Source organism: Uranotaenia lowii, chromosome 3, assembly GCF_029784155.1.
Source record: "Uranotaenia lowii strain MFRU-FL chromosome 3, ASM2978415v1, whole genome shotgun sequence".
Classification (NCBI taxonomy): domain Eukaryota; kingdom Metazoa; phylum Arthropoda; class Insecta; order Diptera; family Culicidae; genus Uranotaenia; species Uranotaenia lowii.
The window spans coordinates 77809714-77835334 of NC_073693.1; the positions used below are offsets into that span (position 1 = coordinate 77809714).

The 25621-nt window shown below is 32.8% G+C and overlaps 2 protein-coding genes across 3 annotated transcripts in view; one reads left to right on the forward strand and one right to left on the reverse strand.

Annotated features, from left to right (window-relative positions):
• The window catches only part of LOC129757038 (pikachurin), an 865561-nt gene that overhangs the window by 365721 nt on the left and 474219 nt on the right, over positions 1-25621 (forward strand). The gene's annotated exons all lie outside the window — the stretch shown is intronic.
• The window catches only part of LOC129757042 (uncharacterized), a 44081-nt gene continuing 25498 nt past the window's right edge, over positions 7039-25621 (reverse strand). The window contains exon 3 of the mRNA XM_055754144.1: positions 7039-7900. Coding sequence (XP_055610119.1) covers positions 7711-7900 — 190 coding nt within the window. The 3' untranslated portion in view covers positions 7039-7710. The remainder of the gene's footprint in view (positions 7901-25621) is intronic.

Below are 25621 nucleotides of genomic sequence, written 5' to 3' on the forward strand. Positions count from 1 at the left end.
TGTCATTTTTGTCATTTTTGTCATTTTTGTCATTTTTGTCATTTTTGTCATTTTTGTCATTTTTGTCATTTTTGTCATTTTTGTCATTTTTGTCATTTTTGTCATTTTTGTCATTTTTGTCATTTTTGTCATTTTTGTCATTTTTGTCATTTTTGTCATTTTTGTCATTTTTGTCATTTTTGTCATTTTTGTCATTTTTGTCATTTTTGTCATTTTTGTCATTTTTGTCATTTTTTTCATTTTTGTCATTTCTGTCATTTTTGTCATTTTTGTCATTTTTGTCATTTTTGTCATTTTTGTCATTTTTGTCATTTTTGTCATTTTTGTCATTTTTGTCATTTTTGTCATTTTTGTCATTTTTGTCATTTTTGTCATTTTTGTCATTTTTGTCATTTTTGTCATTTTTGTCATTTTTGTCATTTTTGTCATTTTTGTCATTTTTGTCATTTTTGTCATTTTTGTCATTTTTGTCATTTTTGTCATTTTTGTCATTTTTGTCATTTTTGTCATTTTTGTCATTTTTGTCATTTTTGTCATTTTTGTCATTTTTGTCATTTTTGTCATTTTTGTCATTTTTGTCATTTTTGTCATTTTTGTCATTTTTGTCATTTTTGTCATTTTTGTCATTTTTGTCATTTTTGTCATTTTTGTCATTTTTGTCATTTTTGTCATTTTTGTCATTTTTGTCATTTTTGTCATTTTTGTCATTTTTGTCATTTTTGTCATTTTTGTCATTTTTGTCATTTTTGTCATTTTTGTCATTTTTGTCATTTTTGTCATTTTTGTCATTTTTGTCATTTTTGTCATTTTTGTCATTTTTGTCATTTTTGTCATTTTTGTCATTTTTGTCATTTTTGTCATTTTTGTCATTTTTGTCATTTTTGTCATTTTTGTCATTTTTGTCATTTTTGTCATTTTTGTCATTTTTGTCATTTTTGTCATTTTTGTCATTTTTGTCATTTTTGTCATTTTTGTCATTTTTGTCATTTTTGTCATTTTTGTCATTTTTGTCATTTTTGTCATTTTTGTCATTTTTGTCATTTTTGTCATTTTTGTCATTTTTGTCATTTTTGTCATTTTTGTCATTTTTGTCATTTTTGTCATTTTTGTCATTTTTGTCATTTTTGTCATTTTTGTCATTTTTGTCATTTTTGTCATTCTTGTCATTCTTGTCATTTTTGTCATTCTTGTCATTCTTGTCATTTTTGTCATTTTTGTCATTTTTGTCATTTTTGTCATTTTTGTCATTTTTGTCATTTTTGTCATTTTTGTCATTTTTGTCATTTTTGTCATTTTTGTCATTTTTGTCATTTTTGTCATTTTTGTCATTTTTGTCATTTTTGTCATTTTTGTCAGTTTTGTCATTTTTGTCATTTTTGTCATTTTTGTCATTTTTGTCATTTTTGTCATTTTTGTCATTTTTGTCATTTTTGTCATTTTTGTCATTTTTGTCATTTTTGTCATTTTTGTCATTTTTGTCATTTTTGTCATTTTTGTCATTTTTGTCATTTTTGTCATTTTTGTCATTTTTGTCATTTTTGTCATTTTTGTCATTTTTGTCATTTTTGTCATTTTTGTCATTTTTGTCATTTTTGTCATTTTTGTCATTTTTGTCATTTTTGTCATTTTTGTCATTTTTGTCATTTTTGTCATTTTTGTCATTTTTGTCATTTTTGTCATTTTTGTCATTTTTGTCATTTTTGTCATTTTTGTCATTTTTGTCATTTTTGTCATTTTTGTCATTTTTGTCATTTTTGTCATTTTTGTCATTTTTGTCATTTTTGTCATTTTTGTCATTTTTGTCATTTTTGTCATTTTTGTCATTTTTGTCATTTTTGTCATTTTTGTCATTTTTGTAATTTTTGTAATTTTTGTCATTTTTGTCATTTTCGTCATTTTCGTCATTTTTGTCATTTTTGTCATTTTTGTCATTTTTGTCATTTTTGTCATTTTTGTTATTTTTGTCATTTTTGTCATTTTTGTCATTTTTGTCATTTTTGTCATTTTTGTCATTTTTGTCATTTTTGTCATTTTTGTCATTTTTGTCATTTTTGTCATTTTTGTCATTTTTGTCATTTTTGTCATTTTTGTCATTTTTGTCATTTTTGTCATTTTTGTCATTTTTGTCATTTTTGTCATTTTTGTCATTTTTGTCATTTTTGTCATTTTTGTCATTTTTGTCATTTTTGTCATTTTTGTCATTTTTGTCATTTTTGTCATTTTTGTCATTTTTGTCATTTTTGTCATTTTTGTCATTTTTGTCATTTTTGTCATTTTTGTCATTTTTGTCATTTTTGTCATTTTTGTCATTTTTGTCATTTTTGTCATTTTTGTCATTTTTGTCATTTTTGTCATTTTTGTTATTTTTGTCATTTTTGTCATTTTTGTCATTTTTGTCATTTTTGTCATTTTTGTCATTTTTGTCATTTTTGTCATTTTTGTCATTTTTGTCATTTTTGTCATTTTTGTCATTTTTGTCATTTTTGTCATTTTTGTCATTTTTGTCATTTTTGTCATTTTTGTCATTTTTGTCATTTTTGTCATTTTTGTCATTTTTGTCATTTTTGTCATTTTTGCCATTTTTGTCATTTTTGTCATTTTTGTCATTTTTGTCATTTTTGTCATTTTTGTCATTTTTGTCATTTTTGTCATTTTTGTCATTTTTGTCATTTTTGTCATTTTTGTCATTTTTGTCATTTTTGTCATTTTTGTCATTTTTGTCATTTTTGTCATTTTGTGAAATACGTCGTGTAATATGTGTCTAAAAAATCTTATTTTTGAAAAAAATAAGGTTTAATGACAGTCAACTTAGATGGTTCCAAACAAATCACATAGTAAAATTGAATTTCAGAGAAAATTTTTCGTTCGATAAGTATTATTTTAGACCCTTGAGACCTACTTAAGAAGACTTTTTATTTTTCCTGGAACCTGCCTTCCAATATATCATCAGCTACATTAAGTGAAACGAAATTTTCATCTTTTTTCATGGTACCTTCCAGAAATATTAAGGCTTGGCTTGTCAAACAAAACTTTGTGTCCGAAGATCTGGAAAGCACGGACTTTGAAGTTGTTTTTGTCACCCTGAATATTCCTAATTTTTCTTTATATTTTTATTTATTTCTAGGCGTTTGAAATCGCTACCAAACAGAGATGCCAGATTCGTCCTTGTTTTCGAGAAACCGTCCTGATTTTTTATTCTGTCCTGAATTGTCCTGATTTCTGAAAAATTATCTTTAAAATGTACTGAATTGTCCTGATTTCAAAAAAAATATTTGAATTGTAATTGAATTTATAGTTAACTTATCAGGCAGGATATCGAAAAACTCAATAATAAAATAGTTTGACAGATGATAATCTTCGGTTTAGGTGATATTTCCTTATAAACTGCAGGCCAGCCAAGATTCTGCTCGCCTAAGTTGCATAAATTAAGGCGTCTATAGTACCTGTCATTCGCTTTTATTTCGTTTTTCGTTTTTTATTTGTTCGAATGACTATTAATATTTTTTAATACTTCACTAACTCACCACAAATTTAAACTAAAAGCAATAATAAAAATTTGGGCAGAAAGCGCACAAGACTACCTGTTTTAAGCTCATTTCTTTTTCTTTGGTGACTTCTAAACAACGATAAGAATTCATAATTACAACAAATTTCGTTCTTGTTCGTGTTTAAAAGGTGCACCAATATTCGATTTGAAAAAAAACATCTGCTGCCTCTTTCAGCCAAGAAAATGAGTTTCGTTTCCCACTTGGAGCCGTTTTACCTATAGAGATTTCAAAAAGTGTTTTTGGAGAAAAAAAAATTTCGATTGGTTTAGCAATAACAAATGAATTCTCGCCTAAGAGCAAGTTCACTGGTGTTGGGAAAAAGTGGTAAAAATTTTGTCACTTGTTGCATATTTTGAAAGTTTACCATGCAAAAATGTTTTGAAGATCTTTGAGCGTTGTATTTTTCTTGCAGCACTGTTTCCATTTCAGTCGTATGTGATAGAAATATTGCTATTTTTGCATCACAGCATGCGAAAAAAGAACACGTGTTGTAAATAAAACTTGAAGGGCGCAGATATTGAAAATGTTTTCACATGGTAAAGTTTTCAAAATGCGCTAAGAGTGCCAAAATTTCTACCACTTTTTCCCAACACGAGTAAACTTGCTCTAAGTATGACTAGTTTACAAAAATACGCTGATCATGCTATTAAATATTTCGGTATGTGCGTTCTGTCCACTAGTTTTTACGTTTTATCCCACTATGTCCTTTCTAGCAATTTCAGTTTTTTTTTCAAAAATATCATCAAAATCGAGTTGTTTTTTTGTTTTAAGTAAGACGTAATTCAGATCCCTGAATGGTCGTAAACGTTTAATTTTGTTTTTTTTAATGATTTTTAGCGCTGGTAATAGCGTTTATTCCTAACTGATGTGTTTTGTACAGTTTTACCCTATATTTTGTTTTTAGCTGGTATTGATGATGAAACATGAATCCTTCAAGGCGATATTGTTCGTTCCTTTTTTAGATTTATGATAAGTTGCGTATTTTCCAATGACGAACGCACATTTTTTAAGAATTTTCGAGCACATTATACAACGGTCCTTACTTCAAACTTCAAAAATGGCTGAAATGTTTAACGAACTCTACATTGCCGAATTATATGAGGTCGGTTTTTTTTAATTACAACCTTGAGTATGCGTTAAAAAAGCCAACTCCAGAATAAAAATAAGATTTTTGAGACATTTATTTTATCAGGAGTTAGGGCATCCGCAGCAATCGCGAGTATAGTGAAAATGCTCACGCGTTTGATCACTTTTAAACCGCACCGGGGGTTAGTATGTGGGTGAGCAAAATAGGGCCGTTGCCGTCGGGACCGACAAAATCACCAAATTTGCTCACTAGAAAGGGGCGAGAGCAAACATGCACTGAAAAAAAATCTACCATTTAAGGCTAAGTTCAACAAACGATATTTATTAAAATTTTGTAATTTTGGTAAACAATTTGTTGATTAATTAAGCAATTGTGGCTCTTCTTTTGATTCGTTCGAACGTGCGGACGGAATTTTGTTCGCGGGGGGATCGGAAATGTGTCGAAAATTATATAGAGCCATTTTGGAAGTATTCTGTGCTGGCTCGAAAGAGGTGAAAATTTAGGCCCTCGGAATCGGTGGCCCAGGGTTTGTTCTTCGCAGCCGAGTGGGTCGTCGGAATTAGCATAATTTTGAACAGTGCAGAACTTGCAATTGACCAGCATCGAGTAACAACAACGTAAGCAATGAAGGTAAGTGAAAAAACTGTTTATTTAGCGAAAATTTATTTTTTAAAAAAATTTTTCTACCCTCCGTACAGGTTGGAAAAGTATAGGCAGCAGATAGAAAAAAAAACATCACTGTCTGACCGGGGCCATGAGCAGCATCTTTAGCAGATAAGTTTGAACCGGGGCAATGACGCATACAATCCTGCTTCTCGCTGCGCTGCACCAGGGAAAACGGTTCCGACTCACTGAAGCCAAAGTCTTGGACTAGCGGCGGAAAACCTCCTGTTTGATCGTGGAACTCCACAGCAGCTGGCATATTTCGCGCAAGTTCCGCTGAATTTCGGATGATTCCGGCTGACACTGCACAGAAGTTCTAGCTGCATCCGCAACCTGACCCGGTTGCTGGTCGCTCGAAACTGCGTGGCCCTGTTGCTGCTGTATGGCATCTTCAACCAGCATGTCGACTTTGGCGTCACATAACGGATAGCAGTTAACCCGTCGAATAACCTCCAACAATCGCTGTGCATAATAATAATTAACCCTTTCCTTCCCATGGTAGCACAGGTGATCCACAACTTCGCACAGCTTGCATTTGAACTGGGCGCTTTGGATCAACACCATTTTTTCACCGAATGTGTAGATATGAGTGAAGAAACATTGCACGAAATTTGAAGAAAATCGGTTCGCTAGGTTTTGCTTGGCAGGTCAAAAGCTACAAAAAAGTCGGATTTTTTTCCAATTTAAATCAAGTCGTCATTTGTTGTTCAATAACTTATCAAGTTTTTATAATTTACTTCAAATAAAATTACTGACGTGCAGAAGGTTGCTTATGCAAGCAGAATCAAATGATGGTTTACTTAGATTTCAACTAAAACATATAAATTTTTGAGTAAGTAAAGTGGATCACTGGTGATACACTGGGAACAAAACGTACTTTTCTTCTTGTGAAGCTTCTTATCAATACTCAAGAAAATCATTTCGTCAACAAAAAAAATCGCTTCAGGATAGTTATTTCATCTGCTAAGATGACCGCATGTCTCGAAATATTTGTAAAAGTTCGTGATTTTCTCGAAAAACGGCATGTTTTGTTTTCCTCCTGCAAAGTGTCATGGCGGCCATTTTTCAAGGCAAAAATGAAAATTTCAAATATTTCAATAAATAGACTATCGAGGGATGCGTATACCAAAGAAGTTTTTTACCATTTAGGATCGTTTTAGTTTGTGATCAATGAAGTGATGAAATTCCATGATTTTTTTGCAATATTTCCTGTTTTTCATTTGCACCCTATGTGTTGTTATCTTCCCAATGGAGCACGTATGATCCACCTCAAAACTCAAATTTATCAAAAGGATCATTGAAGTAGGCTTAAATTATGCATCTTTTGTTCTAGAACTTTAGCTGTAAATCAATATTTCTAATTTTAAAACGTGAAAAACTTCGTGGGAAGGAAAGGGTTAATAATTAATAAAAATGATAATAACAGAAATTGAAGCGAAAAAACTATCGACTCCGAAAATTTATTCGATCAGTAAATTTAATTTAATATTTTCTGTTAAAGTTTTCTCAGTGCAATGCACAATTTAAAAATAATATGCTTCCACCCGGTGCGCGAAAGAGTGTGTATACCAAAATCGGTCCGCTGAAATGAGCAAAATCGGGCCGCGTATACTCTCGTATTGGTGCGTTTGCTCTTACAACTCTCTCTAAGAAGCAAAAACAATGAATAGGCTTTTTTTCGGACATAGGAAAAAGGCTACAACGCTTTAATGTTTATAAAATAAACTTGTTCTAGCTTATCGCCTATTTATCAATTTACAATTTGAACAATGTTGCTAAATCTTTACATATATTTTGAAAACAAAACATGGTTGATAATACACTACTTTTATGGTACAACGAATCTCACTTCTATGCTCACAATTTTTCCCAAGTTAATGATGATTTTCTTTAGACTCAAAGAATCTCACATCTTACAAACAAACAAACAAACAAATCCGCAAATCTAACAAATTCACAAAACACTCAACCACACTTTGTGCCATGTTGTCTGGGCTCCGTAAATATCCCCGCAAAAAAAAAAATTGAGCCCATCACTCCCACTCGAGTTCTACATAGTCTAAAGCTCTATGTTGCTCTGCTGAACCAAATGGCAAACATTGACCCACGGGTTTCAAATATTTACAATCTCTGGGGATTTTCTGTCTGCATGTCCAACCAATTTTAGCTTTACCGGAGCTGTGAAGAGAACCTGGTAGTGATGATATCGAAAAACTTTTCGGCACAAACTTTTTTCCTCATGCGTTTCCCACACTCCACAGTCTATTCAGATCAATTTTCCTCGGGTTTCCCGGCGCAGGGTCCATTTCCGTTCAGCGACGACGATGAACGACGAGGGTGAATCAATTCAGTCAAAAAAGAAAAATCTCGTGGCATGGCGCTCCCTCGCCGGAACCGGACCACCCGGGGTTCTCACTTCAGCTGCACCACATTGGTCAGTTTGAGCAGCTTTTTCGAACTGTACGGACAGCTAGGCCACAGGTGCGAACAGCCCATCGGAGTGACCAAACTGTCCCCGGCATCCCGCAGCAGCTGGCCCATGTGGGCGGCAAAGTGCCATTTGGTTGGGCTCACAGCCATCGTCAGCGACAACGTGGTTGACCTGTCACGGAAATCGAAAAAGAGAGAAAAAGACGAAACAAAGAAGAGAGAGCGCAAATTAGTTTACCATTTTAGTCGTTTGGGGAAAGTTTTTTTTTGCCGTCGACTCGTGGTTGCTCTTTTATGGCAGCTTTTCCAAGCCATTGCCTACCGTTAGGCGCATTACCGGCCGATGGTTACCACTTGCTGATGAAGTGGGTACCTACACTGCACAGTGTGTGTGTGTGTGTGTGTGTGTGTGTGTTCCATCCAACGACCCCCTGAGCTGGCAGGTATGTTATGCAAAAGAGCCAATGTCAATCAGTTTGGTTAACTTGGTTCAATTGCGGGTGCTGGAGGTGTTAGCTCTATTGAAATTCCAGTAACCCATTTCAGAATGACAGAGACCTAGCTGCACATCCCGAGGTTACTTTCATTATCAATAAGCCCCGCCCAATCATAGCCGCATGACCAAATGGGTCATGTAATTATGATTAAACTTTCAATCGTTTATTTCAATACTTTCCTAGGTTCCAATTAGTTATAATCGTCTGATTATATAACATTATTTTCCTAGTCAGTTCAATAAAATATTGACGTGTATTTAGAGAATAACGCATTAAAGAAAGGTTTTGATTATTTTGTAGAAAGAAGAAAGGAATTGAATTATCTTACCGTTTTGTTTTTCTTATTTCATTACCTTAAGGTTGCCAGAATTTTTCCCACTCCCAACCGGGCCTAGCAATTCCGGGCATTTTTTCAAAAAAACCTGGCAAAATCCGGGCATGGATTTCAATTTCTCAAATCCAAAAACCGGGCAAAAACCGGGCAAAATTTAGGTTTCATTATATATAAAAGCATATAAAAGCAAAGAAAAAATGCAAAAAAAATTAAATTAATATTTTATTAATGTAATCGCAGACTTCCAAAAACTTTTTGGAACACTTAAATGTTTAAAGGTTTATAAAAGTAAATCAGCGATATTATTTGAAACAACCATTGAAAATTTCCATACCGTTAATCGATTTCGCTGAAACTTACTCAAAAACTTTGATTTTTTTTTGGTTTCTTTGTGAAAATTGTGAAAAATCCGGGCAATATCCGGACTTTTTTCACGATATCCGGGCAACCGGGCCGGACCGGACTTTCTCGAAATTTTGCATCAAATATCCGGGCAAACCCGGATAAAACCGGGCAATCTGGCAAGCTTACATTACCTCATTTACCTTTTTTTTGTTCCTCTCTTACCATTCTTCTGTTTTCTTTTCTTGCTCTTTTTCATCTCGCATACTGTTTTTACCTTAAATGATATCACTCTAATGAAGATTATTATTATATCTTTAACTATATAGTAATAAAAAAAAACCCCAAAACCCCAATATGCATTGAAAAGCACTGATAAATAGAAGTCAATTACCTGTTGAATTTACTGTAAAAAATTATCATTAGGTTAATAATATACAAATTAAATAAGAGCAAACATTAGTATAATGTTTGATATAAAATATAGGACACTCTGTATTTATCCTTGCCGTATAAACGTGGCATTGTCTCATCATATTCTCCTTAAAACGATGGGGCACTACCTGAACAGTTATCCGATTGCATTTATCGCACGCATACAGTCTCCACCATCCAACACAACGTCCTTCATAATATTTTAACACTTATCCCGCCCAGGGGGAGGAAGACTGAATAAAAAAGAAAAAAAACTTTCAAACGTCAAATTTCTCCCATCAATCTACCGACCAGTGCGAAGGTTCAAAATTTTACTTTCTTATTTAGAGATTTTAAATAAAACTTTTTTGATGCTGAAAAGCACTTGTTTTGCATTAAACAATCATTTAATTAGATTTTGTTTCTCTGTGGCAAATTCTTGCATGCTCAGGCATATTCAGTCACTCAAATTTCGTTGATGTTTATCAAGGAGATAAATAAATTTTTTTTGATCAATGGTTGTTTTTTAAAATAGCTTAAATTACAGAATTAGATTTTGGGTAGTTCCCTTGGACCGAACAACATTTTTATATAGTTCAAAGTTGATATTTACGACAGAGTTGACAGACTGGTATCGAATAATCTAGCTGTTGGATTCGATTTCGATGTTTACTTTTGAATCTACAGCAATTAACTCAGAAGACCTAAATGTAGCACTTAAACAACTGAGTTACATGACTCGCTACACAGAATTGATCATCTAAAGTTAAAATTTGAACGATTACAAATCTTTTCTACAATTTCTGGTTTTTGTCGAACAGTAAAAAAAACGATACAGAAAACGATAACCGAATTTTAGTCTTCCTCCCCCAGATCCCGCCCGGTAATGATTCATTTAACGCTGCATTGCTGTACAGGGTTAACTAGCACGGTTAAATACCAGCTTTTTTTGTATACATCATATTCACATTGCACTTCCAAACACTCAATTCTCCCATTATGAACAAGAAGTTAAAAGTCGCAATTAATTTCACGACGACTGAAATGGGAAAAAGGAATGATCTTCCTATATTTTGTTTAAATACATATTGCGGAAGTATCTTTATGAGTTGGCTCAAGCAACAACACATTATCATTCAACTTTTTTTGACCACATAACCCACTCGGAGCCCGCTGCTTTTGCTTTCTACATATATTACGATGCACGCACACAAATTCAATATGCCACTTGGGGGGAAATATGCATACAGCATGTTTCAATTGACGCCATCCTATTTTCAATCAATAAAACTTCGCCAGGAGAGCATCAATGAATCTAACACTTTAAAGGCTTGCTGCCACTCTCAAGATTCGGACACATTTTTGGAATCTGTGTAAAACCAAACAATACAATTGATGTCTGCAACATTTGCGATGAGATCCCACCCTCTCCTTTCACATCAATCGACATGAAACCCGTCACTTTTTGAACTTCGCGAACTCTTCGTCAAAATTTCGAATTTCGGACACCACCAATGTTTTCGAAAATCAAAGCAAGCCGACATTAACGACACACACACATTCTCGCGACGCAATGCTTATAAACTATCACACAACGGAGAAGAAAATAAACTGCTAGCTGTAAAGCTTCTTCCGAATAATTTTTTATCTCAAATCGAAATCACCGCGCTATCTGGGCTCTGACCGATCAAATTCAACCATTCACTTCCGGAAACGGCACAAAACGGCACATTAGACTACAATCCTTCGATAAACACTCGAACTTCCTTAAAGAAACGGCAAACGAAGCGCATGCAAAAAAAAAAACCGGACCGTACTGCTCCAGTGGGTACCTACACTGCACAGTGGTTTAAAACTCGAAAAACGTGATCATGGGCTTTTTGATGCCTTAGATGTCAAAATAGCTTAACGACATGTTCTACAATGTTTCATTATTTTCAATTGCGCATATTTTGTCATTAATTTTTTTCTGATCGATCCACCTAAAAGTGAGAAATTTTTTTTATTTTTTGAATTTTTCGTCCAATCAAAATTATGTCTTGAGAAAACTTGTAGACAATACAATTTTGAAAAACTTTGTAAAAGACTTCAAAGCTCTGTCTTTTGAAACAACAGATTTATAGACATTTTTCTAAAAACTAACCTCAAAAAACGAAATTTTCATTTAACTTTTTTCAAAGCGACTTTCGAGTCTTACTTTATATGAGAGAGTTGTAACAATTGTAAAAGTACACAACTTCATTGAAGGTGTCAAGTTTGTATCTTGACGTTAAATGGTACTTTTTGTGTAATTACGTTTTAAAAATGCATATTTTCAATGCTCCATATCTCTAAAAGTTGCAAACTTATGAAAACAAAACTATATGCATTTGAAAGGCACATTCTTAAGCTTAAATGAACATATAATTTCATTTGTATGTATCAGGTTTTACTACTTAAATCATTTATCTGAAAGTTGGTAGTTTTGAAGTTTTTGTTAAGCCAGCCTGGCAATCTCTTGCTGTTTAGCAAAAGGAAGGATGAAATCTTCTTTTTTTCTATTCCTACCGTTGACAAGTGAAGACGACAGTTCAAGCGTGAGTTTTCAAAAGGACGTATGTAACATCAGACAAAATCTGAGAAAAAGGAGGGATAAAATTATGTTAATATAAATAAATGCTATTTAAAGCTGTTTGATCTAGAATCAAGTTTTATCATGGCAGCTGTAGGAAAAACAATAATGTTTTAATTATAGGTTTGAGCATACTGGATTTTTTGCTGTTTCCTAGTGAATTTGTTAAAAAAAATATTTTACACCGTATTGTTGAGTTTTTTTTTCACATACGCCATAATGATTCGTCGTTGTGACAGTTTAATATTTACATACACCCTTTATGATTCGTCGCTTGGACAAATTGTTTTCATTATGCGTCAAATCAGATACGTCGGTTTTTTCACATCATTGCAGATGCGTCAGATATCATTGCAGATACGACGGTTTGCTGCGATCCTATCTGCTGTGTGTGCGATATTATTTGTTTTGACAGATGCGTCGTTTTACCAAAAAGAGGTGTAAAGAAGAATTTCGAAAACACTGAGAAAAGATGACATAGGTCGTTTGTATATTTTTTTAGCTAACGGCATATTATTTTTTTTTGTACAAACAGTTAATTCATACAGAAGAAAATAAAATTTACTATACCGTGCAAACAGTAACTCAATTTGTTTACTTTTGCGACATACGTCCTTTTGAAAACTCACGCTTGAGTTCTTAATTTGTTAATATTGATTCCATATTCGGAAGAAGAAGCATTAGCCTTGATCATGGATACCGATATGTCTAAATCACAATATTTAAGGGTTTAAACCTATGCAAAAGAGAGATATACTAATATCTGTCCACCATTTAATAAAATTATAGAAGCTAAAAAACAGTGCTTCGGAAGGAATTCGAGCATCAGAAAATGCTGTAGAGTGTCCGTTGCAATCATCATTAAATCATACAGCAAGACGTGGTTTGGAAACCCATACAGCTGACGTTGCAAACCTTCTTGTTTTGTAACTTCATAAAATGACGTTATTCGTCAAATGGGGTTTTGATGGTAGCAGAAACCATCATCAATACAAACTAAAATTTGAGACAGAAAATTCAACGCAGCAAAGCACAATTTTTCTGCAAGATATGTTTTCGAAGTTTCTGTGGTTAGTATAGCTTGTTTTATAATAAAGGCAACATCATTCCTTTCTTAAGACCGCATATTTATTTGTGCTGCGGAACTAATGCTTTTAGACAGGACCAACTCATCAATCTTAACAAATTAAGAACTGTCTTTTTCACTTGTCAACGGTAGGAATAGAAAAAAAAAGATTTCATCCTTCCTTTTGCTAAACAGCAAGAGATTGCCAGGCTGGTTTAACAAAACTTCAAAACTACCAACTTCCAGATAAATGATTTAAGTAGTAAAAACTGATACATACAAATGAAATTATATGTTCATTGAAGCTTAAAAATGTGCCTTTCAAATGCATATAGTTTTGTTTTCATAAGTTTGCAACTTTTAGAGATATGGAGCATTGAAAATATGCATTTTTAAAACGTAATTACACAAAAAGTACCATTTAACGTCAAGATACAAACTTGACACCTTCAATGAAGTTGTGTACTTTTACAATTGTTACAACTCTCTCATATAAAGTAAGACTCGAAAGTCGCTTTGAAAAAAGTTAAATGAAAATTTCGTTTTTTGAGGTTAGTTTTTAGAAAAATGTCTATAAATCTGTTGTTTCAAAAGACAGAGCTTTAAAGTCTTTTACAAAGTTTTTCAAAATTGTATTGTCTACAAGTTTTCTCAAGACATAATTTTGATTGGACGAAAAATTCAAAAAATAAAAAAAAATTCTCACTTTTAGGTGGATCGATCAGAAAAAAATTAATGGCAAAATATGCGCAATTGAAAATAATGAAACATTGTAGAACATGTCGTTAAGCTATTTTGACATCTAAGGCATTAAAAAGCCCATGATCACGTTTTTCGAGTTTTAAACCACTGTGCACTGTCGGCCAAAAGTTTTAGATCACCCCTTCAAGAACATTAAAATTTTGATCGGTCATATTTAAGCCATCTTCTGACATATTGCAATTAATTTTATCTCATTCGAAAGATCGTGAGCAAAACTTTCTTTGAAAGTTTTGACAAAATGTTTATGCTGAGTTTATGTGATATGAACTTAGCTTAGAGTTCTGCAAGTTGCTGCACTTAGTAAAATTCAAACCCGATCATGTCAGGGCGGGGTGAACAAAAATTTTAAAATTTGAGTAGTATTCAAATCCTTTTTTCATACTTATTAAAACACATGAAATATGATAAACAATACATTATTTGAGAAAAGAAATACGCGTGAAATGAAAATGCATGATTTGTAAGACTATAATCCCAAACTTTTGGTCGTTAACACCATACTTCGGGGAGATTCCACGATAACTTAAGAAGCAATTTTATTTTAAGTACATTGCAATATTTGCACAAAATTAAACAAAATTTGTTTAATTTTTATGCAAGTATTGCAATGTACCGGATTTTAGCCGGTTGGGGTCATATAGACCAAAACCAAAACTACTGAACCGATCTACATAAACTAAATTCATCAAATGTCTGCTCTCAGATGCTTCTTAAGAAAGTTAGTTTTGATTATTATGGTCTTCAGAAAACGACCTTCAATCCAAAAAGTCTTAAAAAATTGTGTATTATGTCATATTGAAAAAACTTTTATTTGATATGATTTAATATTGATTAAGAGCTCATTTTGAAATAATAAAAGTGCTGGTTATTTTGGAAGTTAATGGAAAAAAATTCAATGACTTTAAAGCTATATTTTTATGAGGATCGAGTCATTTTGATAAAAGAAGGCTGTTCTGTTCAACTATATTCATTCCCAATCGATAGGGATGAATAAATATTGAAGATACTTATAGGGTGACCAATTTAAGTATTAAATTACAGAATTTCAACAAATTGAGGACAAAACTTGAGGTTTATCGGCTTTTACTTTACGCTTTTTGTAACCCTGAACACAACTACTATAAAATGCTAAATTTAATTTTTAAATAATGCCTACTAAAAACAAACAAATTCGACACTTCAATCAACTCAAGAATTTGAAATCGGCACAATTAATCAATTTTATGATGAAATACTACTCAGCGAATTTTTGAAAGTTCTCGTTGTATGTTTTTTGCTGTTCTTAATGTGATAAAAATATCGAAAAAAAAATTAAAAATATAATTATTTCTATTGGTTTTCAGGTTTCAAAGATTTTATAATATATCAACCCAGTATATTTATAATAAACTTATTATTCAGCATAAGATCAATGTTTTTTCAAGAAGGAAATTGATATTTTTCAATATTTTCTTATACTTCTATTCATTACATATGACATCGGAATCCAAAAACATTTTTTACTTTAAATTAATTTACATAGTAAAACTTCATTACTTTAACCGGGATGGTCACGATTTTTGTTCATATATGGAATCTCTTTTTGACATTTTTTTCTTTCGGCTCAATTTTCAGACAACAAGTTAATGATAAAATTTTTTTTTCTTCATAAATTTATAGATTCATACATATTGAACATGTAGACGATTCTAAAATAGTTAAAAATTGGTTTAATAAATTTGAAGATACAGCCAAAATTGTAACTCGGGTTTATATAACCCCTACCTAAGGTTGCCCAATTGCCCGGTTTTATCCGGGTTTGCCTAGACATTTTATACAAAATTTGGGAACAGTCCGACCCGGCTCGGTTACCCGGATTATATTGAAAATTGCCCGGATTTTGTCCGGGCACTTTGATTTTATTTGACAAATCAAACTTAAAGAAACAAATTGAGTTATAAATTTTTTATTCATGCCTCCAAAACTTAATTTTTTGAGCAAGTTTCATAAAAATCATCATGAAAGGTTTTATGAAAGCCTTAAATACAATTTGAAATTTCTCGATGAGTTTTGATAAAAAAAATTCTTTTCATTTTTTATCCTTGATTTATATTGAGTAATTCCTGTTGGGATTTGATTTTTGGTCGTCAATTTTGAAATCAAATGCTAGCTAAAATTAGCTGACCAGGTGTGCTTTGCTACACCTTCCAAACATTAATGAAATTGGTGATAGTTTTTTTTAACTTTTCATTCATTTGCCCTTTCCTACTTTTTATTGTTCCACTGAATGAAGGGAGGGCTCTTGAACCACCGGAGAAACATTTCTTATACTCAAATATCCTCTCATGCCAAATTTTATTTCGTATGTTTTATTAATTCTCGATTTATGCTATTAAATTTGTATTGAAGCCCCCCCTTTCCTTTCTATGTCCTATCAGGAAGAAGGGAAGGGGCTTTAATCATCATATAATTATAAACATTTCGTCCTTTCAAATACACTTTCATGCCAAATTCTGTTCAATATGCTCGATTGCATGATTGTTCCCATATCATATTTGGCTCCATTTGTTAGATAAGTTCTCGGTTTATGCAAAATAATTAAATGGAAGTCCTCTCTCCTCAACCTTATCCCTTCCAAGCCAAATTTGGTTCCATTGGCTAGAATAGTTCTCAAGTTATGTAATAAATAAGGTTTGGAAGCCTCCCTCCTCCCTAACTATATTCCCACTGGAAAAAGGGAAGGAGTCTAAAATAATCATTGAAATATTTCTCGTATAACAATATCCTCCCTTGCAGAAATTGGTTCTATTAGCTTAATTTAGTAGTTCTCCAGTTATGTAAAAATTGTGAGGTAGCCCCTGCATCCTGTCTTCTCACTGGAAGGAGAGAGGTTCCAAGTATCCATGGAAACATTCCTTGATTTCAAATATCATCCCATACCAAATTTGGTTCAATTTGCATGATCAATTTTTGAGCTATGCAAACATTTGTCTTTTATTTGGAGGGGTCTCAAATTGAAATAGGAACCTTCCCAGGCCTCCAAAGGACCCACCTGCTAAGTTTCAAGTAAATCGGTTCAGTAATATCCGAGTCTGTAGGGAACTTACAGACAAACAAACAGAGAGATAGAAATCCATTTTTATATATAGGTACCCAGCAAACATGGAATCGTATCTGAAATGATAATTTAAGTCGATTACAATGGTGTTGTGAATCGCATTTCTAACTGCATAGTGAAAAGATCGTACAAAATGTTTAAATCGGATAGGATAGAAAGCCCGCCATGTTTGTAAATTTTGAAATGATTTTGCTCCCGCGCGGGCTTTAAATGAGAAAATCATCGTCATGTTCTCTCTGCAACCAGCAGTGCATCCAGATGACTAAAAATCGGATGACAATTGAGTAATATTGACCAATGAGAGAACTGGAAAATATTTACGCTAGCAACTATTAGAAGCTATGAGAGGCACGAATAAGTTGTCGGATAACGCCCAATTGGTGTAGTGTTCGTAGCTTTAGGAAGAAATTTGATTTTTGTAAGTACATTGCCTCCACTTTTGTAGTTAAATGCTTTTTTTTTCAATTTTCATACGATCATTCTATAGTGTATATTGGACTGGCCCATAACAAAAAAAATCCTTATATTCCACACGACACCCCCTAGGCTAGTACCTTTAGATGAAAAAATGACTTTCTGAAGGTTTCAGGTCATTTGGCAGAAGTTAGAGCTGGCGCAAAGGACTTGAAATTTGTATGGAAATTATTGGCAAAATGTATAAATAATCGACATACTTTCACTCTTTGTGTTCTTAAATATGTTTCCAGTAAGCTGGAGAGCTCAGGATTTCAGGAATTTGAGTTCAAACAATGACAAACAAGTTTTTAGAAGATTGTGACGCGATACGAGTTGACTGTGATGAGTTATCTGCAATTGAATGTGTGATTTTTTTCGCATTCCTTTGATATATCGTGAACTAATAATCTCACTAACTTGATCGCATCGTCACACAATGAGAATAACAAATAGAAAGTTTGTGTCCACGGCAAAGTTGCAAAAAACGCACTGACAAACATTATTGTGGGGCATTAAGACCTTCTTGCATTCATTATTATAGAGCGGTAACGTGATGATTCAATTCCATTAGTCGATCAAGTTAGTACCTACTAATAATCCACCTATACACCGTTCACGATATATCGATGAAATGCGAAAAAAAATCACACATTCAATTGCAAATAACTCAACACAGTCAAATCGTATTGCGTCACAATTTTCTACAAACTTGTTTGTCATTATTTGAACTACAATTCCTGAAATTCTGAGCTGTCTAGCATACTGGAAACATATTTCAGAACACAAAGAGGTAAAGTATGTTGATTTTTTATACATTTTTGCGCCAGCTCCTGGTTCTGCCAAATGACCTGAAATTTTCATAAAGTCATTTTTTCACATAAATGCACCAATCTAGGGGGTGTCACGTTGAAAAAAGTCTTGTGAAAATCATCCCATACAAATTTGGGCCAGTCTAGTGTATATAGAACGTACATATATCAAAACAGCATAAGAGTATAGCTACAAAAATGTATGCTGGGTATTGATTGTCCGAATTTGTCCGGCCCGCAAAAAGCATAAACTATGAGTCACCCTTTAAATCAAGTCCAATTGAGCTGAAATTTTTACCCGTAATTTTTCTGGGCCAATCTACAAAACGTTTAGGTTTAAGTTCGTAGTTTTCAAGTCATTCCCTGGAGGCATCATACTTTATCAAGATTCTAAGCATAGCTAAATTTAGAATCCTCAGATTTCAAATGAAGTCGAACATTCGAGATGATTCGATTCGATATCAAAACAAACAACATCTACTCACAACAAATGGACAAAGCAATTCCCGAACTAATATTGCTTTTGGCAATACGAGGAACACCGGTTAGGAAAAACATGTCTTCACGCCGCGCTCATTCACGTGCTTCCCCGGGCAGGTCATTGAATCCATTCAGCGTAGAGTATGGTGGGTGACAATGCACTTCTGAGAAGCTGGTTTTGGATTCAGCTGCACACAACTGGATAGGTGTAGTTCGGTTTGATTAATCGCGTTTACCTATGCTTGACTGACTGCTTTTCTGTCCAACGGCCTTGAGGGCTAGGTTTATTTTTGATCTTTCGAAACCATGCAACCGAGATCTTTAGATTTGTGCAGTAAATACTGAGAAAGTCGCCGGTCACCATGAAATGTAACTATTGTACACTTTGTCAATGAATTGTCCGAGTAGCAATATTATAAACACCAGAATACTCTTAACATTTACTTCAATAAACAGAGGTTAGCAATAGTGGCACAATAATATCTTCATTTAGCGTAGACGATCAATAGAACTCGCGTGAGCTTTCATTACGTCGTATGAAACATCTTAAGAATTCACAGACACTGCTGCAAAAGTTATCAAAACAATTTTGAAATTTGTATTTCACATATAGAATGTGTTGTTTAGGCTACAAATATTTTAAATGGAAAGAAATTGCGATTACCTAGTTAATGTCAGTTTTTGTATTTTTTCGTAATAAAACTGTTTGTTTACATTTTGTTTCATACGACGTAATGAAAGCTCACGCGAGAAATATTTAACTATAAATGATTTTATGATGTGATTATTATAGGGGAGAGTGGAGTAACGTGAGCCATGGGGAAACGTGGACCACTGAAAATATTTCAGCTGTTTGTAAAGAAAAAAATCTCAATCCAACTGCCATTATCGTCGCTTTTCGTTAGCATATATTTCTATATGTTGTAGGCTTATGTAGATACGCATCATATGCTTCTTTTATTGAACTTGCTTAAAAAAACTTACATAACTAAACAACCACCCGCAAGTTGCATTGGAGGGAAATGTAATGTTCATAACAAAAATATGATCATTTGTTTATTTATGATCTTGATTTTTGTCTTGCTCTTTCACATTAAAAAGGAATATTTCATGAAACATAAAAAAACACTACCCCCGATTTATCAAAATCCAGCAAAAATACATTTTTTGAAACAATCAGAACTCGGAGAAAATAATTTACTATAAAATTTTAAAATGGCTTTATGATACGTTTCTTTTTTTCCGAAAATGAATCCTAGGTATCTTCTAATTTAGAAATTCATGATATTTTACAAACAATGATTGGTATTGATTGCGTCTCAATGATCTTCAGTTAAATAGGCCTTAATACCAAGTTAAAAAAAAAAAAAACAAAACCAAAAAATACTGGCTTGTAGGGTAAATTCACAAATAAATCAACAAAAAGCATTAGTAGAAAATAACAAAAAAGGTGTTGTTGTCATTTTTTTTCTTGATTTGATGAAAAATTAGGCTATTATTTATATGTGATTAAATTCCGATAGAGTTTGTTGGAGATGAAGAGTATTTAACCGGAAAGGTTTAGTTTTTTTAAAAAAAACTTTCAATGAAGCTGAAACAAAACTTCATTAAAGAGTACTGGAAGAGTTTTTTATTCCTGCAATGACCCTGCTGGCATGTAAAATTAAGAATAAATTCGAGAAACATTTTCTGAAATTTGCCTTACTAGGTTCACGGAACCCGTCATTTTGACTGATTTGGAGTTTCATTTGATAAATAATAGAAAACCTCGGTTTTCTAGGAGAAATATCTTTAACTGTAAATTAATTTTAAAATAAGACCAGTATTCTCAAGTATCGTGAACTGGGGCATCATGCAACATATTTCAACTTTAATGGCTGATAAATCTTAATATTCACAGATAATAATAACGCTTGTATTTCAAAAGTTCGAAGGTTGATCAACTTGATGTAGTCAAAAAACCATGATTAGATTTACCAGTTATTATTAAATTTACAAAAATGTGCGATTTTCACGCTTCTTATAAAAAGGGGTAAGTTGCAACCAACTTTGTTTTTAATTTAAATCATTTATAGCTTTTGATATATTTGTAATATCACTACGCATAAAACACCAATTGCAGTAGTTTTTGGTTTTGCCAAAAAAGTTTAAAAAAAAATCATAAGGTTTTTAACTTAGGAACCAGATTGCTCGGATTTATCTGAGTTTGCCCGGATATTTACGGTTGCCCGGATTTCATTGAAAAATGCCCGAATTTATTCACATTATTGGCAATTAAAACAAAAAAACAAACTGTGTTTTTTTTTGTTGATGTTTTTATGCGCAATTTTCATTAAATTAATTATGAAAGGATTTTTGGATTTAAACTCTGTCGATGAATTTTGATGATATTTTTTTTCAATTTTTTTTTTTCGAATTTTGTTGAGTTATTTCTGAGTATTGGAAAAAAATGACCGGATAGTGCTCGGATTTTTGGTCGTGAATTTTGAAATAAAAGGCCTGGATTTTACCATGTTTTGCTGAAATTTGTCGGATTTTTTTCGAACGGATACAAGCTGAAAAAAATCGGGAATCTTAATCTTTACCCATCATCATCGGAATAACTTTGAAATAACTAGTTATAGCCTTACACTTTTTCTAACAAAGTTGCAATAACAATGCGCATCTTTCTAGTTCATTTCCGATTGAATATTTTTATCAGAAGTACACTTTTTTGACACTTTTTTTACAAGAATTCATGATATTACAGAATTGAAAAAATCATAAATACAAATAAGGAGTCCAAATAGCCTAACAAATTTTCAATTTAATATTGAAATAATAAATTCTTTCTTAATTTTAAAGACACAGGTTTGAAACGTTTCCAAAATCGAAAAATATTATTGGGAAAAAATTGTTGAAAAATTGATTTTTTTTTTCAAAAATTGAACCAATTCGACCTCAAAACATCATTTTTCTATATTTTTTATTTCTATTTTTTTTCTCTTTAAAAAAATTGGAAGAATAAATCGGGTTTTTATCAATTAAGAAAACTCATGAAAAAAAAATTTGAATTTATGAAAGATTAATCCAAGAAATCCTAATGAGGTCTTTTGAGCCAAAAGTTATATGTGAAGGTTGCCAAATTGCCCGGGAACAAAACGAATCGTCCCAGTTGCCCAGATTTTAATGAAAAATGCCCGGATTTTGCACGGATTTATCCATTTTATTTAGAAAATCAAACAAAAAACAAATAACGTCTCAAAAGAGCAAGCTTTATAAAAATAATCATTAAAGGTTTATTGAGAGACTAAAATACGATTAAAAATCTGTCAATAAGTTTTGATAAATGAAGGTTTTTCCAAGTTTTTATATGAAATTTCCCGGTTTGTTCAGCCCGGATACGTGCTGAAAAAAATCAGGCAACCTTAGTATAATTGCATAAAAGCTGATTTAGAGAAAAAAAATTGGCCGCAGTGGATTTGCTCATACAAAAAAAAGAGAAAACAGAACTTGTACTTCGTTGTGGATTTTGAGAGAATAAAAACAGCTTCAAAATTTCAAAAATGAATTTGTACGAGATAATTTAGTTAATGTGTTATTCAAGGGATCGACTGTATTTTTATTAATGTTAATTTTTACGGCAAATCAGTCCAAGCTTTTTTATTACACCAATTTTATTACAATTTAGTTAATTTTGAAACGTATTTCGTTAAATCACGGTTAAAAATCAATCTATTATGACTGGAAGACCATTTCCAAAGTCAAAAAATTCAGGTAAAGGCAGGAAGGAACAAATTTGTTGGTGGCAAAGGGGTATAAGTGAATCCATTTATGTAGTGACAAAGGGACAAAAGTGCCGAAATAAAAAAAAACATGTGTCACCTCAGTTTACGTCAAATATACGTTAAGTGAAATTTGAGTAAAATGTTTTGTTTTTATTTGGAAAGGTTCAAAAAGTTCAAAAAAATATCTATAGAATTTGCTGGTGGGTAAAATAAACAAATAAAATTTAAAATTATTTATATTTTGTACACTAGAATTATCTCTGAATGCAAAAATATGTTTTAAATGCTACTTTTGAGATTGTTTTCGGGCGCGTTTCTTTTGGTTGATAGGGGAGATAACAACATTGGCGACCAATACATTTTATGATAGAGATATTGTTATAAGTGGAGCGCGTTATTCCCCCAGCGTGGGTGATCTTCTGAATAAGCCTTTTTCATAGTGATTTGCCCCCAAATCTGTCGCTGTTTTCTATGAAAAGTCCACCAATAGTTTGGCCAAAAAGAAAATTACTCTCCATTACGGGTGTGTACTTCCCTGGATTTAATCGAAAATGGTGCTTAAAATTCAAATTGTAACTTTTTTTAATTGACCCGCTGAGAAAAAGGAGAGAAAGAAGCCTAGAGAAGGTACTCTAACGCGATTCATGAAAGCATTTCTTTTGAAACAGAAAAACGATTGTGTCGGAGCTGGTGCAATCATCTCCTGAAGGAGGTTGTCTTTGATAATGGAATCTTGTATTACACGCTCATATTTTTTTTTAACCATAAATGATTGTTTTTCATACATTTTATGGTATTTTAAGTAGAACTCCTAAAATTGTTGTTTTTCAACCGTTATGAATTGTTTAATTTTAACCATTTTGCGAGTTCATGAAGAAAATATTGATAATGGTTGAAATTCAACAAAAAAATGACTGAAAAATTAGGTCGCCATGTTTGCAATCGTTGAAGTGATTGTTTTGTTTTTAGTTCCACGTTGGACTCGCTAGAAAATTGGAAAAAGCTGTCCTGGATTACTTGAAAATACAAATTGTAAGTATTCGCTTGATAATACCATATATTAAGTTAATAGAATTGAATTTCAATTCCATTTTCAGACAAGAGTGGTTGAAGAGCAACTATGGGTTATCTGAAGTTAAGAGCAGCAGCAGTTCCACTGCAGACAGAAATTTATCGGACGACTAAACGGATTCTTAACTTTATTTGTCTCCAGTTGCCGTCACGTCTTTGGATAAGTACAAGAAATCTCTGTCTACTGCATCCGAAATTAATAACCATGAAAACAAAAATTACAGGATGATCCGGAACTTCCTATATTTGCTGCATCAAGAGGTTTTTGTCAGTTCCGAAATGTCCGAGAAAAAATAACAGCAGATCGAGGAGCGTGCTGTAGAAACGTTACGGGAAAAGCAGCAGCGTATCATCCGTAACTGTGGTATCAGAGGCCAACATGAGGATAATCGACGCAATCATTCCCTCGACCGGCTAGACTATCTTCCGCCTGTGCAGATATCGGGGAAAGCAACTTAAAACATGAATGTTTTAAAATAAAAAATCTGTTCATTATCTCATGGATTGCTTTCTTCAAGACTTTCCCAATATTATCCGTGTTGTCTGAATTTAATTATTATAAGCATAATTGAATGAAATTTTAGACGAATCATATTTAAAAAGCAAATATTTCCTATTAATTTCGACCCATTTTTACTTTTTCGACCATGCTTGAAAAATAACCATTATCCTAGTTCTCCATGAAATATCATTTTATGAGCTTTCACTGGAAACTCATAATACGATTTAATCCGCAAAACTGCCATTATGGTTATTTTCAAAACATTAATGGTTGAACGTGGCCCAGCGTGTATACAATGATTAAATGGTAGTTTTTTATTTGTTTCGATTATAGTCGTTTTACCATCTTTATGGCATTCGCGACTTTATCAACGTTGCAGTTGGCGGATCGTTATTGAAAAACTTATCCGGTACAACTGTGTTCGATATTTACTCTTGGGCTCGAACTCGCGGACATCGGCTCAGGGGGCAACAGACTTGCCAACTGAGGTATATAACAAGCCACATTAAATGGTAGTGTGTTCCACCACTAACAAGGGAAGTCAAGGGTTCAAGTATAGAAAAACTACCTGTGTGTGGACATTTGCTTGTTCAAATATTCACTTCCATTAATTCAAAATATGTGATGGCTTGGAAACAGTTGTTTTCCTTTTGTGTGCATGCGGTTTAGAAATTAGAAAAGAGTGCGCGGATCTTCGCGATTTCTAGGGTAACTTTTCGTAAGGCTGCAACTAAGTAGCAGTTATCTCGAAAAGAGAAAAACGGGTTTGAAATTTCGAAACATCTTAGCAAATCCTATCTAAAAAATCGACCACTTTTTGTTCAAGAAAATCAGGAAATGTGCATTATACTCACTTATTGTTCGTTGGTTATCAAGAACTATTACCTTTTCACAAAATTTCAAATATTTTCGAGTTTTGTCCGTTTTGTCAAACACGGTTAACTCATCCCTCTACACGATAAGAAAAATTAACCCCATTTTGAATACGCGTAAGGGGCCGTCCATAAATGATGTCACGCGTTAGGGGGGGAGAGGGGGTTTCGATTTTTGTGACAATTTGTGACATGGGGGGAGGGGGGCTCAGCTTGAGCGTGACATCACTTATCATTACAAAAAAAAAAACACAGCAAAACAATAACAAATAATTTTATCCTAAATTCAATAAAACTACACTTGCACCATTCATTTAATGAATAATAATACTCACGTAATCACTTTTGGTAAATTTTATTAGAATAAGAAAGTTCACAAGAACACTTTCACTGCAACACTCAGAAAAGTCCTTCCCACTTAAATTGTGGCAAAATGTGAACAGGATTGCTTGGCTATTCTAACCTGTGGAGAAGATTTGGATTGTGAATGAATTGAAAAAGAGGAACTAGATTTGGATGGTTGGATAGACTAGATTTGGTCGTTGATATGGAAAATCATCAACATAATCCTTGAACTCATGATTGAAATGTGTTTTAAGCAAAGACTGAAGGCTTGTTAAAAGTTGTTAACCTTTTTTTCAATTCTTTGAATAAAACTGATGAATTTAAAAAAGCAACATTTTTAATCAAATTTCTAAGAGTTGAAAATTTTACTCCAGGGGGGAGGGAGGAAAACGTGACGTAATACAAAAGGGGGTTACGGAATTTGTGACAATATGTGACGGAGGGGGGAGGGGGGGGTAAATTTTTTCC